The sequence below is a fragment of the Cetorhinus maximus genome, chromosome 2, assembly GCF_964194155.1.
Source record: "Cetorhinus maximus chromosome 2, sCetMax3.hap1.1, whole genome shotgun sequence".
Lineage (NCBI taxonomy): Eukaryota > Metazoa > Chordata > Chondrichthyes > Lamniformes > Cetorhinidae > Cetorhinus > Cetorhinus maximus.
Genome location: NC_135880.1, coordinates 46,083,079 through 46,108,885, shown reverse-complemented (window position 1 = coordinate 46,108,885; position 25,807 = coordinate 46,083,079). Strand labels below are relative to the sequence as shown.

General features: G+C 43.9%; 1 protein-coding gene across 1 annotated transcript; it reads right to left on the bottom strand.

The window, feature by feature from the left end:
• Positions 1-769: 769 nt before the first annotated feature.
• fam151b (family with sequence similarity 151 member B) lies at positions 770-25,807 on the bottom strand. The gene is made up of 6 exons (XM_078564426.1): positions 25,517-25,807; positions 17,813-17,935; positions 15,933-16,098; positions 13,546-13,763; positions 2,246-2,381; positions 770-1,893 (listed from the first exon to the last, which is right to left on the bottom strand). Exons 1-6 carry the CDS (start codon positions 25,536-25,538, stop codon positions 1,728-1,730), a joined length of 831 nt encoding a protein of 276 aa, XP_078420552.1. The 5' UTR covers positions 25,539-25,807; the 3' UTR covers positions 770-1,727.

Genomic DNA, 25,807 nt, shown 5'->3' with positions numbered 1-25,807 from the left:
ATTATATTACCATTCCTTCACTGTCGCTGGGTCAAAAGCTTGGAACTCCCTAACTAACAGCACTGTGCATGTACCTACACCACAAGGACTGCAGCAGGACAAGAAGGCAGCTCATTACCACCTTCTCAAGGGCAGCTAGGGCAATAAATGCTGGCCTGTCCACTGATACTCACATCCCAAGAACTAATAAAAAGACAACTTTTTCTAAGGTTTTACAATTGCTGCTAAACACAGGGCAAGTGAGATCCAGGTTCCAATTGTGATGGAAATTATAGTTCTGTTCTGAAGCAACAGGCAAATCAATCAATCCATTTTTGGAGCAGCTATTTGGTTACAAAATTGTAAAAGGGGCCAGTGAGGACTGTAGCACTGAATATTTATATAGGTCATTGATATGCAGTGACATTTGGAAGATACTGCACATTTACAGTGCAAGGTATTACATCTGATTATGGCTCTATTTCAGAAAATCAGCAGTAGCTCTGAGTATTTTCACTTAAAAACGGATGTTATAATCAATTTCTACATCCAGTGAGCCATCTGCCTGGCTGTGAACTCAAAATATATCATCTTGGACAGAATTGCGAACATTTTTTGTTAGATATTTTACAGAGAGAAGATGTCAAATAGGCTAAAACTCTAAGTCAGCAGTTCTGAAAAACGCTGATTATTTCCTAACATTTTCCCAATCTTGTCCCTTTCTCTCCTTCTCTTCTGAAGGCACTAACTCTTAATTTGGTTCCAAGTGTTAACAGAAAGAAAAAAAATAAGAAAAAGATTTGCATTTATTTAGTACAATTCATTACCTCAAGACAGCCCAAAGTATTTTTTAGCCAATGAAGAACTTTTGAAGTGTTGTAAAAAAAACTTGGCAGCCAATTTCCTGAGCAAGTTCCCACAAGCAGTAATGGATAACCAGTTGGTGGATTTTTAGTAATGTTGGTTTAGAAATAAATATTGGCCAAGACGCTGCGAAAGCTCCCTTTGTCTTCTTTGAATAGTGCCATAAAATGTTTATAACCACCTGATAGGGCAGATGGGTCTCAGTTTAACATTGCATTCGATAGGGCAGCCCTTCTTCAGTACCGCACTGAAGTATCAACCTGGAGTATGTGCTCGGGTCTCTGGAGTGCAACTTTCTGACTCAGAAGCAAGAGGGCTACCAACTGAGCCATGGTTGACATGTTATGCATTGGCAGCTCTCCAATATATGATCTTAGTGGCCATTCTCCATGGGTGTGCCTAAATTGTGTTTGCAAACTGGCTATTCAGTTGAGGGAGCATCAAAGCCATGATTGATTGTGTCCTTATTTGATGTCTACACCTGTACACTTTCTAGAAGCAGTAACCCAGCTCAGCTATTTTCTCTTTAAGAATATGAGTGAAATCTTATAATTTAAAACTGGTGGTATCCATCAATAGTCCTACAACCCTCTGAGATCTCTGCGTTCCTCCAATTCTGGCCTCTTGTGCTTTCCCAATTTTAATCACTCCTCCATTGACGGCCTTGCCTTCAGCTTCCTTATACCACACACTCTGGAATTTTCTTCCCCTGACCCCTGCCTCTCTTTCCTCCTCTAAAATGCTCTGTAAAACCTATCGCTTTCCTGTCCTAATTTCTTATGTGGTTTGGTGTCAAATTTTATTTGTTAAGTTTCCTTGTGAAGTGCCTTGGGGTCTTTTACTGTGTTAAAGACACCATATAAATCAATGCTGTTATAAAAACGTTATATCTGATCTGTGACTTTTGTGTTTATTGCCTGCCTTAATTCACTGTTTTGAGGTTCAAAAAGATCAAAGTAGATTCTTGATTTGTCAAAGTTTTCCCTGATATACAGCATATCTTCCACACTGTACGAATCTTTTCTTGCTGCCCACACAGTCAGACTGTATCTGTATTAAAACAAGATTGCTCAATTAGAACAGACTCACAATACAGGCAGAGTTAGGCTGTCAATAAAACACATCAAAATAAAAAGGTATAGAACAGACTTGATAATAAGTTGCTTAATAAAAAAATTATTCATATTGAATCTATGTTGCATTATCTTTAACATCATTTTATATAGTGTTCTGTCTCTATCACCCTCTCTGGGTTAAAATCAATATTCTGTTCTTTGTTTTCTCCTTCCCATCATATTTTCGAACAGGTTTAGAAGATAACTAAAACGAAGGAAAAACATAAAATACTTGAAATCTGCTTCAGAGACATTTAGAATTTAGTTGACCTGAAGAGGTCTTTTACCTTTCTGACTGCTCCAGCAACCAATGCAGCTGTGGCCAGGATGGCCGAACCAGTGCTGCTCTAACTGGGAATGTTACTGGCTGGTAGAGTGTCCGACAAATTTGCTCCATCTCCTTCACCATCTCCCAGGTGTAGCCTGTATGCAAAGGTAAGTCTATTTTTAAAGATTCTATTCTTTGGTTTTAAATTATGTTTACTTTCCACAAGATGATTTGGGAAATGCAGCACAATTACACAGTTCTGAGAAAAACACGATAAGGCAACAGAAGTAGAGTCACAGTGCTCCTTAGCAGAGAAAAATGTCACACTGTAATTATGGTCTCTTTCCAGTAGTTGTGCTACAACACATCCATTGAAGCGGGGGTTATAATTATAGCATGACAGGTTTACAAAGGCAGTTTCCATTATAAATGTAGACAAAGGAATTTATAAATGTAAAAATTAATCGTGAGAGTGTGCACAGATGCAACACATTTAATAGATAGGTCATTCATCAATTTTTTATGGTCTTGCTAATCATAGAAATTAGAGGGCACCTGGATACTCAAAACAGATAGCAGGATTTGTGGGTGGATTTACACATTTATCTCTGAATATTATTTGTAAAATCATGTGATAATGGCTAAAGCTTTTAATTTATTCAAAACACAACAGTACTGAAGAGATTCTAAAGCCTTCCCTCCTGCACCATCTTTCCAGCCACGCATTCATCTGCCTTATCTTCCTATTTCTTTACTCACTTGCACGTGGCACTGGGAGTAATCCAGAGGTTCTGCTTGATAGCTCCCCAAATTCTGTCTGCAGGACCACATTCCCCCTTCCTATTGGTACCAATGTGAACCATGGCCTCTGGCTGTTCACTCTCGTTCAGAAGACTGTCCTGCAGCCACTCAGTGGCATTCTTGACCCTGGCACCAGGGAGGCAACCTACCATCCTGGAATTGCGTCTACGGCTGGAGAAACGCCTGTTTGTTCCCCTAACTAACGAATCCCCTATCACTATTGCTCTTCCTTTCTTCTTCCTCCCCTCCTGTACAGTCTTACTGACCGTCATGGTCAGCTCACAAAGGCCAATCCTCTCTGTATACCTGGGTTTATGCTCAATAACTACTTCTGAGGAGGCTTCAAACCAATCCACATCCAACAACCTGCTCTGAAAACTCTGCTCACAGTTTGACAGCTGTGACAAATTGCAACATAGCAGTTGAGACAATCCACAACATTCTCATACAACCCCAAAATTCTAAAAAAGTCAATTTGTCCTTTCTCACAACATTAACAGGTCCTTTAAAAAATTCCCAGATCCAGAGCTAATCAGTTCTTCTTTGGGCCATACCCTGGGCTGAGTTTTACATACCCCCAGCAGACATGTTTCCCGTGGGGGAAGGCGCACATAAAATAGGTTGGACACCCATCCCACCACCTTACCGCCCATCCTTGAGCTCTCCCCAACAATAAAGGGGGGGCGGGGTGGCAGGAGGACGCCAAAATTGACAACCCATTTGCCATATTTAATTAAGGGTCAATTAGACTTGTTTTTAAGCCAACTGACCCTGATAATACACTGCCCATGCCATAAAACGTTTGGCATCGGCAGGAGGACAAGAGCAGGAAGCCCGATTTTTTAATTTAAATGTTTAAAGAGCAAGAAGGGCTTGCGGGGGCAGGGGGAGGATGAGGAGTAGGGGTTGCTCTTCGGGGATTATCCTTTGCCAATCGCAGGGTGACCCCCCTTAGGTCCAACCTCACCTTCATTCCTACCTGCTCCCTCCCTTAAATCCACAGCCTCCCCTCTACCTAGCCTACCTTAACCCTCCTGGCCCAAGACCCGGGGGGAGGATGAGGAGTAGGGGTTGCTCTTCGGGGATTATCCTTTGCCAATCGCAGGGTGACCCCCCTTAGGTCCAACCTCACCTTCATTCCTACCTGCTCCCTCCCTTAAATCCACAGCCTCCCCTCTACCTAGCCTACCTTAACCCTCCTGGCCCAAGACCCGGACTTATCTGCTCTGGGGATCCATGGGCCTTGATCTTCTTTTCCTTCTGCAGTCCTGACAGTGGCCATTGACGCCTTCCTGGCACTGCCGGGACTGTCAGAGCTGCCAGCCAATCGGATCCAATGAGGAGCATAAATCCAATTTGGCCCTCATAAGTCTGCTTGCAGCACTTTATGGCCGCGGGTTGGTCGGCGTGAAGCATGTCGACTTCTCCAACCCCCTATATGTGTACCAAATTCCGTTGAAATCGGTCCATTACTTTTTGAGGTTTATTGTATACAGTCAAGTAGCTTGAATTGGGAAATTTCCCAGTTTGGCGCACCCACCTCGGCAAAAAGTGCCCCAAATGGCACAATATTTGCTTCCAATTGGGTGGGTGCAGATAGAGTTGGAGTCACTGGCCCTGGACGCAGATCTGAGGCAGCCACATGGGCTGCCAAGTGGCAAGGCAGGCTGTTTAAAAGGCCCACCTTGGTTCTCTGGGACTTTTTCCCAGTTGTTTTATTAAATATTTATCCCTTTAGCCCTCATCCCTTACACCCTCCACACACCACCCATGCCAACCCATATCCCCATCCACCCCAATGGTCCCTCCTACCCTCCGTGCCAGCCCATGCTGCCATCCATTCCCAATGGCCCTCATACCCTCCATGCCAATTCATAGCACTTCCATGCCCATTCACCCAGTATATGCTCTGTACAGAACCAATGTATCCTGTGCCAACAATAGCATGTGTGGAAATTGTCAGGAAGATATAATAATTCTAATAATGTTATTGGAATTTATTGTAAAATAGTGGTATTTGTCTCTGTACGTGTGTGTGTGTGTGTGTGTGTTTGTGTGAGAGAGAGAGACTTAATTGGGTTAAAGGCAGCTGTTCTGAAGACTTTAATGTAAACATGGGGGAGAATTTTCTCCCCGTCGGGGGGGTTGCACGGGAGCGGGTGTGGGCATGCGCACAGCCAACTGCCGCCCATGAGCGGCTGGGCACCGCCATTTTACATGGGCGGGCCAATTAACCCTCCTGGCCCAAGACCCAGACTTATCTGCTCTGGGGATCCATGGGCCTTGATCTTCTTTTCCTTCTGCAGTCCTGACAGTGGCCATTGACGCCTTCCTGGCACTGTCGGCTGAGCGCTACCTGTGCGGGCAGGGGGTCTGCCTGAGTCAGGGCCTGCGCTCTTTCGCGCATGCGCATGAAAGAGCGCAGAAATCTCCCTGAGGCACAGAGCTGCCTCAGTGAGATTAGTTTAAGTTTTTTAAATTTTTAAAATTTTAATAAAGGAAAAAAAAAATTTTAGGACATGTCCCCTCATGTGAAACTGTCACATGAGGGTCTATGAAATTTATTTTAAAATTTTTCAAACCTTTAAGAACCTTCATGAAACCACATCCCACCCGTGGATGAGGTTCCATGAAAAATGCGAAGGCTGCCTGGGCTCTTCGCCTGCCCGCCAACCTTAAGGTTGGATGGGCAGCTCAGTTTATTGTTTTAATTGATAGTTAACTGACCTTAATAGACCTTTGACAGTTCGGTGGGCGTGCAGCTGACTCGCGTGCGCACCCGCCGAATTGAAAATCTGAATGACGCACGGTGACGTCAGGATGTGTCATTTTACATCTCGGTGAGCGGGCCCCGCCCCCGCTCATCGAACTGAAGATTCTGCCCATGGTAAACATGGGGGAAGTTTAGAATGTAAGGTGTAAAAGGACATTTGCATTTTTAAATAAACCAGACTAGATTGTTTTCAAAGGAGGGGTGAAACGTGTCATCTAGCCAGGTGTGTTTCTTTTTCCCAAAGATTACTGATAAAATGGGCAACATGCTAAATTTTTATGATCATGAAGGTAAAGTCCAACGACATAGTGAAACAACGGGAATTTTCATTCAAGGGGGAAAATATGTATAAAGGAGCAAAGGCTGTGTGTAAAGTTAGGCATTTTAAGAACTAACAAGTATGAAAAGCCTTCAGCATCTGTGCCTCAAGCTGTTGTTTTCAAAGAGCTGAAATTAAGAAAACTCACTTTGAATTCAACTGGTTCAGGGTATCATATTTCTTTGCCTGAGTCTTTTAAAAATATGTGCCTTACTGTTGCCGTAACGAAAGTATAACTGGGAGTCAGTTTAAGTAGGAGATTTAGAAGTTATCAAAGTAGCAATTTGTAGAGCTATGTATGTATTTAAAGTCATTTCTTCTATTAATAAATGTTTAATCTAGTTTTGTAAAAACCTGTAAGGCTTGGTGGTCTTATTACTACGGAATTCAAGGCACACATCTTAAAATTTATACAAATTGCAAGTTGTGGAAGTTGTTTTAAGTTTCCCTTTGGGTGGATGGGGGCATGGGTAAGTCCTTTTCAAGTTAGGTCTTTCAAAAGGTTCCATCATCCAGACTCAATCATGCAATGGAAGCAATATGTGTAAAACGAAGTAGATTGTTCAGGAAGGGACAGAGGCCAGGATGTTCCGCTCCCAGTTGGGGCAGATGTCATGGCAGGTGCGAGAAAAATCTTGCAAGAAGACCCAAAACCGGTATTATGCTGACGTAAAACGAAGAAGTGATTGTGCACTTCAGCAGTCAATGGCAGGCCACATTTCACTTTGCCGAATGTTGCGGACATCACTAGCATAAATCAGCATATCATTACGACACCTGCTCACCAGAATCATCCCTCTATGCTGGATTAAGAGCCCACACTGGTGTGCAATTAGAACAGTGTGTTTCACAACAGGGTTTAAATGGTGTTCAGCTGGCAACCCGCACTTTGCTCCTGACCCCAAGGTGAGTTTGCATACCTTGCATTGCGCAGCAGTTACGGGGGTGGTCAGTGCCAGGCTTCGCAGGCTGCACCACATCAGGGGGGTCTCAAAGCAAGTCTCTACAGGTGCCACAGCAGGGTTAAGGTGGGGGTGGTTTTACTGTGCTGCAGGGCAAGGGCTCCACTGGGGAAGGGGCCAGGCAAGACTAAGGGAAGGGGTTGCAGGACAGGGGCTCCATTGGAGACAATGAGCAGGGAAGTTTGCATTGAAACACATGACTCGGGGGGCAGGGGGGAGGGCACAAAAGGGCCCCAACTGAATTGATCACTCCAAAACGTTATCAAAGGCACAGCTGAGACAGGTTAGCAGCTGTTCAACTGACATGAAAGGAATCAGTAAAGTGAAGCAATAATGCCCATTCACGCAACGCTGATCCCTCAAAGCAGCAATGATTGTTCCCTTAGTTTTAGCCCCTTGTTTGCGCCCTTCAAATTCACCAGAGTATTATGGAACTGCAGAACTACTGGGTGACTGGACAAGCTTGAGAACTCCTTGGAAATGTGGTCATTCACCGCTCACAGAGGAGAAGCCTCCAGACCCCCTAAATTAATCTCATGTATTCACTGAACATTAACCCTCATGTTTAGACCAAACAGCACAGTCTTGGAGAGCAGGTAATGATGATCCTGGTGCATGTGCTGAAAGCAGAACATCCAGTTGCTTGGCCGAAGCTGCCACCAGTCAGTCATGTGGGCTGGGGGTTGTTGTTGTGAACGTTCATGCACACTCCGCTCTGGGCATTATTCCAGGGGTCAGTACTCCCTGACATGCATGAAAAGGCCTTGAGCCCACAATCACAGACAGAAAGTGGACCTTTGGCAACAAATGCTGATTCTTGCATGTTTCTCATTGACACTGCAGTGAGGAGACCACCAAGAAGATGAAGCCTGGTGTTATCGCTGCCTGCATTATTGCTTATAGGCGGGAGAGAAGAATGAGAAGGAGGGGTCAGAGGCACCTGGCTTGCCAAAGGGAGGAGCAGAACCCTCAAGACAAAGGGGCAGCAGGTCCCCCTCTGGATGCAGAGGATGATCCTCAGAGACCATAATTTGTAGGCGCCTCACTAGCCCCAGGGTGCACGTGTTATCTGCAGATGAGTGAGAACCAGTGTTGCAGACACCCCGCATGTCAAGGGACCTGCATCCTCAGCTCCAAGACCTCATCACCATCATCCTCTTCAAGATCCACCTCATCGGAGGAAACATACAGCTCCTCCATCTCGTCAACTGCCAAGTCCTCCCCCCTTTGTAGCACATTTGCCACATTCTGCAGAATTTGGCGCCACAGTTTCGGCCAAGCAGCTGGATGTTCTGCTTTCTGAAGAGCATCCATTGCCAGTGGCTGTTAAAGTAACCACTGCACTCAACTTCTACGCCAGTGGTTCCTTCCAGGGGACCTCTGCAGCATCTCCCAAGCGTCGACCCACAAATGCATTAAGGTGTCACAGGCGCCCTTTTGGCAAAGACTTTGTCCACTTCAACAGAGATCAAGCAAGCCAGGACGCAACAGCACTGGGCTTTGCACAGCATTCCAGTTTCCCACATGTGCAGGGTTCCATCGAATGCACTCACGTGGCTATAAAAGCTCCCTGGCAACAGGCGGTCCAGTACACCAACCGGAAAGGCTACTACTCTTTCAATGAGCAGTTGGTGCGTGACCATAACAAACTTATCATGCAGGTGTGTGCCAGATTCCCAGGTAGTCCACGACTCGTACATCCTGAGTAGATCTCAGATCCCTGACATCTTCAAGGGACCACACAGGATGCAGGGTTGGCTCCTTGGGGACAAGAGTTACCTGCAAAGGACGTGGCTGATGACTCCTGTGCAGCAGCCTCAGGTACAACAAGGCTCATGCCGCAACCTGGACTTTGGTGGAACATACCTTGGGATCCTGAAAATACCATTCCAAACCTGGACAGGTCTGATGGAGCGCTCCAGTACACTCCCCAGAGGGTCTCACGCATCATTGTGGCTTGCTGCGCGCTACACAACCTGGCGCTACAAAGGGGGGAGGACTTGGCAGTTGACGAGATGGAGGAGCTGTATGTTTCCTCTGATGAGGTGGATCTTGAAGAGGATGATGGTGATGAGGTCTTGTAGCTGAGGATGCAGGTGAAGAGGCCACTGCAAGGGTCAGATGAGGTAGGCGTGTTCATGAGGCCCTCATTGCCAGCAGATTTCAGGAGAAGCATGACAAGATGTACTATGGATCCTCCTGGACAACTTTCCTCCAACATGAGCCAGCATACCTACACCTCTAATTTCACCCATGAACTTCCAGATGACAGCGCATTGTTGCACAGAATGCTCACATAGCCCTGATAGTGAAGGATGAGAAAGCCTCGAGGGCATGTGTCTGTGCTGAAATGAGCTGCTACTTGGAAGAGAGCATTCTGGCATCTGACATCATAAAGTGCTGCCTTTACGTCCATCCAGCATCCAAGTTGCAACAGCACCTACAAGACACAGGGACACTTGCACGATCCTCAGTGGCCTAATGCCTGCATGCCTTCAATCTGGCAAGGCTCCTCATGGAGATCCATCAGAACCAACGCAGCCACGCATATTGTGCTACATCAATGGTGACACAGAAACATAAGACTCACTATCCTGACCTGGAAATATACCGTTCACTGTCGCTGAGTCAAAATCCTGGAACTCCCTCCCTAAGCGCTGTGGGTGTACCTACACTATGTGGACTGGAGCGGTTCAAGAAGGCAGCTCATCACCACCTTCTCAAGAGCAATTAAGGATGGGCAATAAATGCTGGCCCAGCCAGCGATACCCACATCCTGTAAATGAATTAAAAAAAGAACACCCTGCCTCAATCATTCAGAGCCAAGAATGTATATGACGGGACCCTACGAGGCTTGGGAACAACGTTCGTTCCACAACCATATTTAACATGAAGGTGCAGGCATTACTGATATGCAGCATTATGTTGAAACAGGACACTCACTGTGGTGAGATGGTAGCGCACTGCACGAAGGGAGGCCCAGGATAGAGACAATTGCAATAAGTGGGTGCAGGAACCAAGGTATCACACATGATTGACAGTAACACAGCTCATCATAAGGAGGCATAGACAAGATGAGATATGAAATTATTGCAAGTCTATTTACATTTGTGAACATTACGTATATGTGGTTAACACCTATGCCAACATTGTGCTACTACAGCTTCTTTACTTTCCTTACCCTGCTGCTACGTCTCGGTGCTCCCCCGACATCCACAGTGGAGGTGGAGGTAGCCTGCTGACTGCTACGCCCTGTTGTCTGTGGTGACCTTGGCGACTGTCCTCTGGAGGGCTGGGAAAGGCATGTTGCCCATAGATGAATAATTAATGAGCTGCGATGCAGACGATTTGCCTCAAAAAGCCACCATTACGGCCAGCAGGTAGAGCACTGTTTTTCCTGCCAGCTAATGGATTTTACGCATTTCAGGGAAAATTCCAGCCAGAGAGTTTAATCAAGGTATTAGGGACATTAACAACTAAGGCCATGTCAGGGATAGAAGTTCAAATTAAAGGCTCTATAACTAAATGCATGAAGCATTTATAATAAGATAGATGAATTAATGACACAAATAGAGATAAATGTGTTCGATAATATTAAGAAGTGGTTGCAAGGTGACCAAGGTTGGAAACCAAATACTCCAGTGTAGCGAACTTTTAGAAATGATAGGCAAAATGGAAAAAGAGGTGGGGTAGTCCTAATAACAAAGCATGAGATAAAGGCAATACAGGGAAAGGATCTTAGCCCAGAAAATCAGAACATAGAATCAGTATGGCAGAGCTACAAAATAACAAAGGGCAGAAATACTGCTTGAAATAGTTTATAGGTCCCTAACAGTAATCATAGTGTTGGACAGAGTATAGATCAAGAATTAGAGGAGCATTTAACAAGGATAATGCAATAATTGTGGAGGACTTTAATCTTCTTATAGACTGGGCAAACCAAATTGGAAAAAAGTAGCTTAGAGGACAAGTTCATGGAATGCATTCAAGGCAGTCTTGTAGAACAATTATTGAATTCGAAGTGATGTGGCTAAATCAAAACAAGGTAGGAGTGCAAATGTGGAGGAAAGGGGAAATGAACAAAGTCTATTTGGAAAATCAAAAGACAGAAAATGATATACGCCAAGGTCCAGTGTTGGCCCATATTGAGATAAGGAGGAAGCTGCTGAGGCACCACATATGGAAGCTGGCAAGGCCAACTGGCATATGCATTTCAAGTACAATAGAACAGCTTGTACAACAGAGATGAAGGGTCACAAATTAGAAGCAAGATAAACACCTAAATAAGTGGCCTCAGCAAACATGCACTTACTCTCACTGTTGCGCATAGGTGCAGATCAAGGTAGTCAAATGGTATATAAGTATAGAGAATATATCCTTTTAAAGCTAGAGCGCTCTCTGGGTTCAAACTGCACTGATTTCCCCTTACCACCTGTCCGTAAGCAGGTGTTTTGAAAAGAATAGGCGGTGGTGTTTTTTCCCAATCCCTCGTTGTTTTTTGTGATACAATTTTACTAATAATCCATAGCAAACTCAAGTTAAGATTAACTCAAAACGTTAGTTTATATTTACATGTTCAAAATCGAAAAAAAGTGTTCGCCACTTCTGACTCCACAGTAAAAAGGGCATAGAGAAGAGGAGTTTTACTGTATAAAAACCACAGAAAAATGAATATTAGTTCATGTGAGTTCCAGAGTCCAGAGTGTGTTTCCTTCATGGTGGGGTTCCATTCCAACATGTTTCTGGCTGGTTCAACAATACAAAAATTCTTGAAGCGAATGATGCTGCTGCACGATGGTTTTTTCTGTGTTTAGACCACTTGGCAGGCGTTAATCAGAGACTTTTAGAATCAAGCTGGCTTTGTGGAGTTGAGACTGCTTACCCAGCCTGGCTGCTGGAATTCTGTCCAGTGGATGTTAAAACAGCAGCCTGGCTGTGAATTCAAGAGATGTAATATTATACTGTCCAAAAGGCTGAAGGCTTGGGTCATGTGACCTTCCTTCTCCACAATGCTTCAAAAGGGATGTTTATCCAGCATCTGGAATTGGCTTCAGTTTCAGGACTGATAATGTCTTGGTCATTAGTTGTTGAAAGGGGTGCCATCTATGTTGAGGGTCTGGTGTTTGAGAAGCCATTGTCTCAGCAGACCCACTGACTTGGCTTATCAAATGCAAATGACATTCCCGTTGTTCCTTTTGAAATTGGTCTGAACAGTCTCAGACGTGATGTGAATCTGTTAGTAGCTCTCTAGGCATAACAAGGTGTGACATTCCAGAAACTGAGAAAATAATTATTTTGTCCTTGAATCACCTGGGCTAGCTCTCAGACAGAGGGCCAACCCAGTGATCAGGTTACTTATAGCAGCCATCTTAATTTTCTTTGTTCGGTAGAAAAAAGGCAAGTTTTAAAAAGAAATAGCAATAAGTATAAAGTTTTTAAAATATATAGTGATGGGTTTCTTTCCATGTCGTAGGAACCCAACAGAAGCAAGATAAACACATCAATAAGTGGCCTCAGCAAACATGCACTTACACTTACCATTGTGCATAGGTGCAGATCAAGATAGTTGAAAAGTATATAAATACAGAGCATATATCCTTTTAAAGTTGGAGCGCTCTCTGGATATCTGGAAGTCTATTTGCCTTAATGGTGAAGATTATAAGTCTGATTGACTTGAACAAGACTTTGTAGAGGGAACAGGTTGTATTAATTGCTTGCCATTAAAAGCAATACTGTCAAATCCAATACTGTCATTAGTCAATGTATATTAAAGTTTGTTGCTTAAACCCACTTGGCCTGAATCATCTGGAAATTGCTGTTGTCAAACTAACAATCCTTTTATTGCGAGTATAACCACAGAAAATCTGCTAACTGTAAGTCCACTGGGAACTGGAGTATTAAATGCCTTTTGGTTGGTGGGATGGATGGTTAACAGTGACCACAAAACTTACACATAAATAATTATGATAAAATAGATTACATTTCAATGAAACCAAATATGGAAACTGAGATCTCTCTGTAACTGAAAAACTATGGAACTTCTTAACTCCCTGTATTTATAAAATTTAAGATCTATCTTGACATTACCTAACCACTATTTCTTGATTTATCTAGTCTTCGCTCCTATTCCTTTCATAGTCAATTGTATCCCATTCTGTATGACTAACACATCAATAAGGTTTTGCAATGTAATAAAAGTATGGCCATTTTAGACAATGACAACTATATCCAAATAACAATCTGAAGCTAAATAGTCTGATCTTTGACCAACGTTATCGAAATGACAGAGATGAACAATAATGATATCATACTCTCAGTAGCTTTCAGTGAACTAATTTCTCTGAAACCCTAGCTTCATATTACATTTATGGCAGACATGTCCATATATAAGCAGATAAATGAAGTACATATGCTTGACAAATAAGTTATTATGCAAATTATTTTATAGCATGTAGTATCCTTACCATTAATTCTTTGGTCAACCAACTCACTGGTTGTCCATCCCAGAGACAGTGTTACATCTGATAAGTATGAGGTCACTGTGTGTAAAAATTCATTTGCAATTATTGCAGTACTGCTTTCATTTGGTCCAGGAAGAATATCTGCATTGATCCATACTGGTCGTGTGAGAAGATCCTTCATTGATACTAACATTTTCATTGCGGGTTCCACAGCCGATAAACTGCCAATGACAAAGAATTTAATTTTACTACAAAGTAATTTCACCTCACAGTATTGAGGTGAACTCTCACACAACACACACAACTTATGGCTCTTTCTAGGAGATAAAATGGAGGAGGATGCACCTTCCTGCCATAACAAAAGGAATCAAGCAACAATAAATCTGGAGAAATATAGAAAAATTCTCCAACTGACCTCAGGACCTAGTCTTACTACATTTTTTTATTTGTTCATGGGATGTTGATGTCACTGGCGAAGCCAACATTTATTGCTATCCCTAACTGCCTTTCAGAAGGTGTTGGTGAGCAGCTGCAGTCCACGTAGTGCAGGTACAGTCACAGTGCTATTAGGATGTTCTAGGATTTTGACCCAGTGACAAGTAAAGGAATAGAGATATGTTTCCAAGTCAGGACGAAGTGTGACTTGGAGGGGAACTTGCAGGTGGTGGTGTTCCCATGTACCTGGTGCTCTTGTTCTTCTAGGTAGCAGAGGTAAGAGGTTTGGAAGATGCTGTTGAAGGAGCCTTGGTGAGCTGCTGCAGTGCATCTTGTAAATGATGCCCAAATCATGGTGTGGTGTTGGTGGAGGGACAGAACATTTAAGGTGTTGGATGGAGTGCCAATTAAATGGGTTCCTTTATCCTGGATGGTGTAGAGCTTCGAGTGTTGTTGGAGCTGCACTAAAGCAGAGAGGCTTTGGGAGTCAGGGAGTGAGTAACTTGTCACAGAATTCCCAGTCTCTAATCTTCTCTTGTACCCACTGTATTTATTTGGCTAGTCAAGTTCTTTCTGGTCAACGGTGATCCCTAGGACTTTGATGGTGGTAATGCCGTTAAATGTCAAGCGGAAATGGTTAGATTCTCTCTTGTTGGAGGTGATCATCACCTGGTACAAATGTCACTTGCTGCTTATCAGACCAAGCCTGAATATTTTCCAGGTCTTGCTGTGTGCGAGCACAGACTGCTTTGATATCTTCTCAAAGGAAGCACCTTAGCAGTGGACATATGGGAGACGACAGCCACACTAGTAAGCAATGCCACTGGAGATCAGTTTTTTTTAAAGGTTCATTTAAAATTAATTTTAGAGAAACTCAATTACACCATAAATCACGGTCATATTTTAGTAAATAAGCTGGCTATCACTAACTACAATGGGCAAATGCAGAAACAGCTTGTGTCTGTATTGCCCCAAATTTAGACCTCTGCATTGCATTGCTTATCCTTTTCATTTATTGATAAGTTTACTATCCTTAATAGAAAATAGGATTTAAAAGTGCCCTTTTTTGAAATCAGGGGGTGAATTTTTAAGATGGCGAGTGGGGGCGGGGCCCGCTTGCTGACACGTAAAATGACGTTGGGCGGGCATCCTGATGTTACCCCACGTCATTTACATTTTCGGGTCGCGGGCATGGAACCAAGTTGGCTGCGCACCCGCCGACCTGTCAATGGCTACTTAAGGCCCTTAATGAAGTAATTGAAGTAATCAATGGACCTGCCCGTCCAACCTTAAGGTTGGCGGGCAGGCCAGGAGCCCAGGTGGGCTTCCGAAAAAACATGAAACCTCATCCACGGGTGGGATTAGGTTTCATGAAGGTTTTAAAAATGTTTATGAAATTTTTAAATAAAAATCATTGACATGTCCTAGTTCATGTGACAGTGTCACGAGGGGACATGTCAATCATTTTTTTCTCTCCATTTAGCACAGTTTTTAAAGTTGAAGCGATCTCCCTGAGGCAGCACTTTGCCTCAGGGAGATCTGTGGGCTCTTTCACACATGTGCGAAACAGCACACAGACCTGCTCAGGGAATTCCCCCCCCCACCCGCACAGGGAGCGCACTGCGCTTCAGGGCGGATGGCACGCTGGGGGGCCTTAATTGGCCCACCCACGTAAAATGGCAGCTGCCCCCAACCGAGGGCGCCAATCGGGAACCCATCTGCTCACGCCCGCTCCTGCACAACTCCCCCCCAACTGGGGGAAAATGCTGCCCCAGGTTTCCACAAATTATATTTGTTTCCACAAATCACAAAACAAGTGTTTTCAATATAAATACAGTTCAACATCATCTTGAGTAAATATGGCCTAAGGTTGCCTTCTACTAAATTGGATGAAAGAGGGTTTGTTGTCAAAATCAATTATCTTTGAAAATTATAAAACATTTTAGTGGCTGTACCTTTTAAAATCCAGCTTGATCCCTTTGTCTGATTTCAGTACCTCATTCAACCAATTATGCAATGTGATGTCACTATCATTTTCAGGAGGATGAGCCATGATTGGCTGTCCTTCATGTGACCCCTGGCTCCCAACAAGAACATCTGCTTCAATCATATGTGCATCACCTGCGTGTGAATTTAAAAATAATGCATCATTTAGGCGTGGATGCCCAGTGCAAATCTCATTTATAGTAACAGTCAGCCGCAGAGACCACTACAGCAATCTAGGATTCTAGTGTTATAAGGAAACCTCCAGACATCTTCCATTATTCTGTTTGTAGCAGTGAACCCAAGAGGTTTACTTTTGATATCGGGTATCCCAGCAATGGTATGAGATTGCTCGAAAAACTTGTAAGGTGTTTAAACTGTGAGGATTTATAATTAAGATTGAAACCTCCAGATGAGATTCCCGTCTATATCGCCGCTGTATTTATTATTTAAAAATATAAACACATCAACTACAGTATTATAAACGCAAGATATTGCAAATGCTGGAAGTCTGAAATAAAAACAGGAAGTGACGGAAATATTCAGGTCAGGCAGCATCAGCGGAGAGAAAAACAGAGCTAATATTTCAGGTCGATAGCATCTTGAATAGGTCATCAACCTTAACTCTATTTCTTTCTTCGTAGATACTCCCTGACCTGCTGAGTATTTCCAGCATTTTCTGGTTTTACTTTAATCTACAGTATTGGTGGATTGGTTCTGGAGTTCTTTTGCCAGCTCAAGTACTGTGGTGGATATTAACAGCCAGGAGGATACTTTGTGATGACAGAATCAGTGCACATTTGTGAAGCTGAAGCTGGTTAAGATATATCAATCTGAAAATTGCAGTGCAATCAATCATTCAGTTATATTTAGTTAAAAACAAGTTGTAAGATAATTTGTAGGTACAACAGCATAAGTTTCCATTTGAGAGTTTTTAAAATTATAGTCCTTAGGAGCATTCTAGGTATTCAGAAAATCTTGATTTGTGTTCCGATTTATAACCAACATATTCCTGAATACTCCAAACAAATGCCATATACGTTGCTGAGCACTCAAAATATTTATTTTGCTTTCCACCAACAAGGATTACAGAAGGACAATGACACATTAATGTTATAATAAATATACCTGAGTGTAACTGAAGGAGTGCACGTTTCTCCAGTGTTACTAATTAGGAGGATACATGACCAAGTATTACAAAAGATCACATAAAGGCTTGGTCAAATCACTATGCTATTAAATCTAGTATCCAAATCAACTGTATGTATCTAAGTAGCAAGTGAGCGCAGCTGTATTGCTATGTATCTTCCTTAGAAATATTTCAGTTGCGTTTTAAAACACTGACAGCAAGTGTTTCCCAATTACAACAGTCTGAAAATAGCCGTCAAAATAAAATTTTTAAATATAAAAAATTAATTTAGGACAAAAATATTTCTTTGAACTTTTGCCACTGATATAACAAGAGATTCACCTCTGAAAGATAACGGTATCCTAAAATTGTTCTGCTTGAACCTTTTGCTGTTTTATGAAAAGACAGGATGGTGGTTCAATGTTTAGGTTTGACCAAAACGATTGTTCTTTAAGTCAACATTCCAATTAAAGTTTTATTTTTATTAATTTATCTACTCTCTGGCTTTCACCCATTCATATGGGTTACCATAGCTGTTACCAATCCCAATCGCCAAACCACTGAGAAGATGCGATCCCTTGCTCAAAGGATGCTGGAACCAACGTTGTCTTGCTGAGACTGGTGCAGCAAAGAATTCACACAACAGTACCTTTTTTTTCTGAAGCAAAAGAACTACTGTACACAAAAAATAGTTTTTCCTCTGTGTCTCTGATATTATCTTACTCTTCAACGCTTCTTCCAGTTGTGCTTTTCTGTTGGCGGCATGATACCACATGATTTCCACTGCATCGTTTGCGCGGATTCTTCTCTGTTTAAGGAAGTACTCCACTGCATTTTCACTACCACCTAACCAACAAAAGAGTTTTACTTTACCATATGATAAGGCAATTAGGAAGAAAATAACATTTGTGTTTTCCTTTCACGTCCTTATCTCATGAATGCTGAACTACAAGACATTCATATTTTAAAAATTTACCTTTCACTCAAAAGTAAAACAAATAGTTCTGAAAAGGGAGGTGGTGAGTTCCTGGTAAACACCTGAGTTTGGAGAAGTGCCCATGTGACTTCAGGTTGCCATGGGGATGGGAGCTGAGAAGGGAAAGTCAAATAAAAACCCATTGAGGTGTTGAGCTGTAGTTTTCTAACACCTTTCTCAGAAGGCCACACTCAGAACAAAAGCTGCTACTGCAGAGAAGCAGAAAGAATTGCTTGTGTTAAAGACCAAGCAGGATGCTTTTAAGAGTTCAGTTTCTGTTCAAAAGGAAGGGAACCGAACAGAAGGCTCTTGAAGAATTAGGGAACAGAGGTTTGTTGAGGTGTGCTATACTGATGATAACTGCATCTGGAAGACTCAGTGGGTGTGGAGCAGTTGGTGATGGACACTCAAAGATTCAACCCAGTGTGGCGAGAAGTATTCAGCTTGGCAGGAGAGCTGGGAGAAGATTTTGAACTGCCCTTTGAAACTAGATGCGTGCCCAAAGCATAGGTTAAAGTTAATGAAATTTATCTTTTTCTTTAGTTTGTATCTGTTGCCTATTAATTGTTTGATCTTAGTAAAAGTTTTAAAAAGTGAAACCTTGTCCTTTGTTCGTTTCCATTGTGGGAATTCCTTTCTTTTAACTGGTCTCTACAGGATCGTAGCACTCAGGACCCCCCCAAAAATGCTTCACACAAAGTAATAAGAAAGGAGGGTGGGTTGAGAAGTTTTTTTCACAAAGGACACTTAAGACATTAGAATACCTTATCACAAGTGGCTACTGAGGCACAGCCTATAAAGTAACTTTTAAATAAATTTGAATAGGGGCTTAAAATATAAAAATTATTTGAAGGCTAGGGAAATAGGATTAAAGTAAATAGCCACAGTCAGAAAGAACAAAGGGTTTGTAACTGTATTGCGCCTTTCATGATCACAGGACATTCTAAAATGTGTTACAACCAATGAAGTACTCCTTGAAGTGCAGTCACTGCTGTGGCAGCCAATTTGTGCACAGCAAGATCTCACAAATGACAATATGATAAAGACCAGATAATCAGTTTTTATAACTCTGATTGAGGGATAAATATTGGTCAGGGCAGCAGACAGGACCCTCCTCGAAAGAGTGCTGTGGGAACTTTCATGTCCACCTGACAGTGTTTCAAATGAAAAGTCATGACCTGAAACATTAATACTGTTTTTCTCTCCACTGATTCTGCCAGATCTGAAAAGTATTTGCAGCATTTTTTGCATTTATTTTACTGTAGATGGGGCCTCAGTTTGACTTTTCATCTAAAAGACGGCACCTCCAACAGTGCAGTACTTCCTTAGTACTCCACTGGAGATGTTAGTGCTGTGGGGTGCTGGTTACAGACCGGTATGTCTTGAGGTCTCCACAGTCTTCCGTAAGTTAACTATAAGCCTTTATTATCTCCTAGAACTATTTACACATGCACAGTAAAGGGTACAGGCTAGGAGCTGTCTCCATGGTCAGGTCTACACACGTCTCTGCTCAACACCACACAGATCCCTGGCTCTGGGTCATGTGCCTTCCTGCATCACTGTATGGGCAGTACTGTATTCAGTCTTACATTAACCTTATATGTGCCAGACCTTTATACTAGTTAGCCTTGATTTCTGTGCGCAAGTCCGAAAGTGGGACTTGAAGTCACAGCATTCTGACTCAGAGGCAAGACAACTGAGTTACAGCTGACATACAAGTTGAAGAGTGGGCATTGGCACAAGTGAGCTGTGCCCCTCCATGCTGGAATGTCTAAGAAATACAGGGAAGATGAACAGTGCTTAAAAAGATCTGCATCAATTGATAGAAACATAGAAAACAGGAGTAAGCCATTCAGCTCCTTGAGCCTGCTCAGCCATTCAATATGATCACAAATGATCCTCCATCTCAAAGCCATACTCCTGCTCTCTCCCCATATCCCTTGAAGCCTTTAGTGTCTGGAAATCTATTTCCTTCTTAAATATATTCAGTGACTTGGCCTCCACAGCCTTCTGTGGTAGAGAATTACACAGGTTCACCACCCTCTGAGTGAAGAAATTTCTCATCTCAGCCCTAAATGGTCTACCCTGTATCCTGAGACTGTGACCCCTTGTTCTAGACCCCCAGCCAGAGAAAACAGCATCCCTGCATCCAGTCTATGCAGCCCTGTCAGAATTTTAAATGTTTCAATGAGATTCCCTCTCATTCTTCTAAATGCCAGTGTATACAGGCTTAGTTGACCCAATCTCTCCTCATACGACAATCCTGCCACCCCAGGAATCAGTCTGGTAAGCCTTTGCTGCACTCCCTCTATGGCAAGTATATCCTTTCTTAGGAAAGGAGACCAAAACTACATAAAATACTCCAGGTGTGGTCTCATCAAAGCCCTGTACAGCTGCAGTAATGCAACGACATTAATTTAGTGATGTGCAACAATGGTGATGATCTGCAAAAGATGGACCATCTGCTCCACTGCCAGGTCCTGTCTGACTCCAGTAATACAACTGATGTTGCTAAATACAATGGTAATGCCAAAACCCCATAGGCCAAGAAAAGCAAAGCAAGAACACAATTTGAATTCATATAGCTCCTTTAATGTAGTGTTATCCAATAAAAATTTCTCATCTAGCCACAAAAGATGATGTTACTTTCTCTCACCCTGGCCATTCCTCTGGTATGGACCTCATCTCTGCTTCCTTAAGTCCAAGGACACATACTTGAATAGATATGGCAGACAACTAGTTTGGCCATCCACTGCCAGATCTGGCTGGACCACTTAAAAACATTTGGTCCTGCTGCCTTCTGCTAATGCTGCTCACTACTATCATCCTGGAATGCAAAGATAGCCTCCGGCTTCTTTTCTCTACTGCAAACCATATTCTTAAACCCCTCTCCTCCAACATGGACTCCTTTGTCACTAAGATTGACACTACCTGATCAGCTTGGTTCCCATGGCCCACTCCTATTTCACATTTACATGCTGCCCCTTGGTGGCATCATCCAAAAGCACAGCATTAATTTTCAAGTTAGTGAGCACACTCAGCTATATTTCACACCCACCTCTGTTGACTCAATTGTTGCTAAATTAACAGACTGCTTATCTGACATCCAGTACTGGATGAGCAGAAATTTCCTCCAATATTGGAAGGACTGAAGCCATTGTTTGAACATGCTCCAAACTCCATTCCCTAGCTACTGACTCCATTCCTCTCCCTGGCATCAGTCTGAGATTAAGCCAGTCTATTTGCAACATCAGTGCCACATTTGATCTCGAATTGAGCTTCCAACCTCAATCATGCCATCACTAAGTTTGCCTATTTCTACCTCTGTAACATGACCTGACTTTGCCCCCATCTCAGCTAATCTGCTGCCGAAACCCTCATCCATCCCTGATGTTGTGATGATGCCACAGGACAACATGTGGATGAGAAATAGGATAAAGCCTAGAGAGATTCCTGGGGGACTCGAGTACCAGGCAACAATAGTATGGGAGTGGCAAGAGGAGTCAATGCACATGATTCTCAGGCTAGGCTAGGATAGGGTAGATGATATTGGGACCAGATGATGGCAGTCCCACACTGACGCTGGCAGAGAAGAATGATGTGGTCAACCACGTCAAAGACTGCACACAGGTTTAGTAGAAAGCTTGCTCCCCTATTTCGTCTTTCTCCATCTGCCTCTCCCCCTCCCTATCTTCGCCATCTGCCCCTCCATCATCTCGCCTTCCCCCTCTCCCCCTCCCCATTATCTCTCCCCTTAGCCCCTCCTGCTTTCCCTCTCCTCATAACCTCTCCCCTTAGCCCCTCCTGCTTTCCCTCTCCCTTTAGCCCTTCCTGCTTTCCCTCTCCTCTCCCCTTACTCCCTCCTGCTCTTCCTCTCCAACTCCCTATTTCCCCTTTCTCTCTCTGCTCTTTCCCTCATTCACCTCCCCCCACCCCCCTTTCCCTCATTCACCTCCCCCCACCCCCCTTTCCCTCATTCACCTCCCCCCACCCCCCTTTCCCTCATTCACCTCCCCCCACCCCCCTTTCCCTCATTCACCTCCCCCCACCCCCCTTTCCCTCATTCACCGTCCCCCACCCCCCTTTCCCTCCCCCACCTCCCCCCACCCCCCTTCACCTCCCCCCACCCCCCTTCACCTCCCCCCACCCCCCTTCACCTCCCCCCACCCCCCTTCACCCCCCACCTTCACCCCCCACCCCCCTCCTTCACCCCCCACCCCCCTTTCCCTCATTCACCTCCCCCCACCCCCCTTTCCCTCATTCACCTCCCCCCACCCCCCTTTCCCTCATTCACCTCCCCCCACCCCCCTTTCCCTCATTCACCTCCCCCCACCCCCCTTTCCCTCATTCACCTCCCCCCACCCCCTTTCCCTCATTCACCTCCCCCCACCCCCTTTCCCTCATTCACCTCCCCCTCTTCTCTCCCCACCCCCCTTTCCCTCATTCACCTCCTTTTCCCCCTCCTACTCTCCCTCTCCATCTTCATGTCTCTCCTTTCCCTCCTCCATCTCTCATCTTACCCCCACTCCCACCACCGGCAGCAGCTGAAATAGATAATTAAGGAAGCTAGCTTGAACTGGTCTTGCTGTATATGTGCTCAGCTACTCCTTTTGTTTAGAACATATAAATTCAGACAGACATTCTCAGTGCAACCAGCAGTGTGAGTGACCTCAACAGAATGAGGGGGTTTGGTGAGCAGAGGGAGTTCAGTGCGGGAGGAGCTTCTTTGCTTTTCCCAACTTTTTCACCCTGTGGGAACCCTTGCCCTACTATAAAGGAAAGGAGCTAACCATTTGGTGAGCATCTGCTAAGTGGTCAGGTTCTATTCTACTCCTAAGATTTAAAATAGTACAGGAATGTGAAATAAGATTAATAAATATATATTTAAAAATTGAATAAAATAAATAATTAAAGCACATACATATGGCAGGGCAAGTAGTGTGTCATGGCTGCAGCATGTGGGAGCTCCTGATTATGCAGGGCAAGCACTGTGCGTGTCTGAGGCTTTAGGTACAGCACGTTAAAAGGAAGGCCTATGGAATTTTGGCACTTATTGCTAAAAGAGAGTATAAAAATAGGGAAGTGTTGTTGCAACTGTACAAGGTATTGGTGAGACTGCACCTGGAGCACTGTGCAGAGTTTTGGTCCCCTTACTTGAGGAAGCATGTAGTTGTTTTGGAGGCAGTTCAGAAGAGGTTCACTAGATTGATTCCAGAGATGTGGGCTTGTCTTATGAGGAGAGATTGAGCAGTTTAGGCCTATACTCGCTAGAGTTTAGAAGGATGAGAGGAGCCTCTAATTGAGGTATATAAGATGCAAAAGGGGATGAATAAAGTAGATGTGGGTAATTGAGGTATATAAGATGTTAAAGGGGATAGACAAAGTAGACGTGGAGCAGATGTTTCCCCTTGTGGGGCATTCTAAAATGAAAGGCCATAGCTTTAAATCAGAGATGAGGAGGAATTAATTTTCCCAAAGGGTCGTGAATCTGTGGAATTCACTACCTCCGTGCAATGGATGCCAGGACGCTGAGTAAATTAGAGGAGATAGACAGATTTTTAAATTAGTAACGGGTTGAAAGGTTATAGGGAGAGGGCGGGAAATTGGAGTTGAGGCCGAAATTAGATCAGCCATGATCGTATTGAATGGTGGGGCAGGTGCAAGGGGATGAATTGCCTACTCCTGCTTCTAGTTCTTATGTTCTATGTTCTTGAGGAGCTTCGGCTCAGGGTCTTTGGGCTGGAGATGGAGCTGTGGACACTGCTCATCCAGGGGGGGGTGGTCACACATTGGGATAGGATCTTCTAATATGGAAGGTGCAATTGTCCACCAAGTTTGAGGTTCTTTCTGCCTGTTTGGATGAGAGTGGGGAGTGGGGGCTGAAGGGTGGATGAGCTGACTGACCATGGCACTGTGGTGCAGGAAACCATTCAAGTGGGGAATCACAAAAGAATGTAGTGATAGTAGGGAACATTTAGTGAGGGGGATTGACACTGTTCTTTGTAGCAAAGAGCAGGAGTCCAGATGGCTACATTGCCTGCCCAGTACCAGGATTCAGGACATTTGCTCAGAGCTGGAGAGGAACTTGCAGTGGGAGGGGGAGGATCCAGTAGTCATGGTCTATGTTGGTACCATTGACATAGGCAGGATGAGGAAGGAGGTTCTACATAGTCAGTATGATGTGCTAGGCACCAAATTAAGTAGAACCGCAAAGGTAATAATTTCTGGATTACTGCCTGAGCAACATGCAAATTGGTATAGGACAAATAAGATTAGAGAAATGAAAGCATGGCTCAAAGACTGGTATGGGAGAAGTGGGTTCTGGTTCATGGGGCACTGGCACCAGTACTGGGGAAAGTGGGATCTGAATCATTGGGACAGTCCACACCTGAACCATGCTGGGGCTGGTGTCCTTGCAAGCCACATAACTAGGGAGATAGAGAGGATTTTAAACTGAATAGTGGGGCAAGGGATTAAATTTGGGAAGATGTGGTAAATCAAAGAGCTGAGACAAGGCAAGAGAGAAAGGTACTTTGGGAAATGATAAACAGGCTGTGACGGGAAGGGGCAGAATGTACAAATCTAAGATTAAATCAGCAGATAAGGCCTGTTGCTACAAAAATAATGACAAAACTAAAGGCTCTATATTTAAACACACATAGCATCTGAAACAAAGCAGATGAACATAGCATAAATAGAAATAAGTACAAATAGCCATTAGAGACATGGCTACAGTATGTCATCAATTGGGACCTATTGAAAGGTATGTGACATGTCAGAAGGGCAGGGAGTTAGGAAAAGGTGGAAGGGTGGCTGTTAATTAATGATGGTATTAACACATTAGAACACAGACAGGTGGTAAGTCAGAAGATTGGAAAGAACATAAAGAATAGCAAAGAATGACGAAAAGATTAATAAGGAGGGAACAATTAGAGTACAAATGAAAGCTAGCTAGTAATAAAAAGACAGATAGTAAGAGTTTCTATAGGTATTTAAATTTTTAAAAAGTTAACAAAAAAGTGAGCATTTGTCTTACAGAAAGTGTGCCTGGGGAATTGATAATGGAAAGCAGAGAGGTGGCAGGTGAATTAAGCAGGTATTTTGCTTCAGTCTTCACATTAAAAAGGACACAAGTAACATCCCAGAATTGGCTGCAAATCAGGAAACGGGAGGAGGGAGGAACTCAGGAAAATTACAATCACCAGGGAAGCGGCATTGAGCAAATTGTAACCCCTTCCCCACCCCTCCTCACCTCCCACCTCCCACACGGAGACCACAGGATTCGTTTGGGCCAACGGGGCCTCCTGATCTTTTAACACGCAACCTCCGGCGGCGGAGCTGAGCTTTGACTGGTCATTTAAACATATAAAACACAAGGGCCTAATTAAACACTCCCCTCAATGCACAGCGGCCCCGGCACCATCTTGTGACGGCGACTAACCGACATTTACCCCGCTGGTGATCCTCCATCATTGGCCGGCCCGGGCGGAGAGAGAGAGAGAGTGACGGGCGGGCGGCTGCGCGCGCAGCGGAGGCCGGGCTGAGGGAATTGGTCTCTCCCCGGGAACCGAGGGCAGAACAATGCGGACGCTGGAGATCCCATAATAAAAGCAAGTGCTGGAAATACGCAGCCGGTCCGGCAGCATCTGCGGAAGATTGACTCTGTTTCTCTCTGCGCAGGTACTTCCTGACCGGCTGCGCTGTTCCAGCACTTCCCCTTTTTTATTTTTCTACCCTGGCAC

Excerpts from the sequence above, each read along its gene's own strand:
- fam151b (XM_078564426.1), bottom strand. The coding sequence starts at position 25,538 with ATGATGGAGGATCACCAGCGGG. Across the intron at positions 17,936-25,516 it reads GATGGAGGATCACCAGCGGG|GTGGTAGTGAAAATGCAGTG; the intron begins GTAAATGTCGGT and ends TTTGTTGGTTAG. Across the intron at positions 2,382-13,545 it reads GGTTGACCAAAGAATTAATG|GCTACACCTGGGAGATGGTG; the intron begins GTAAGGATACTA and ends CTTTGCATACAG.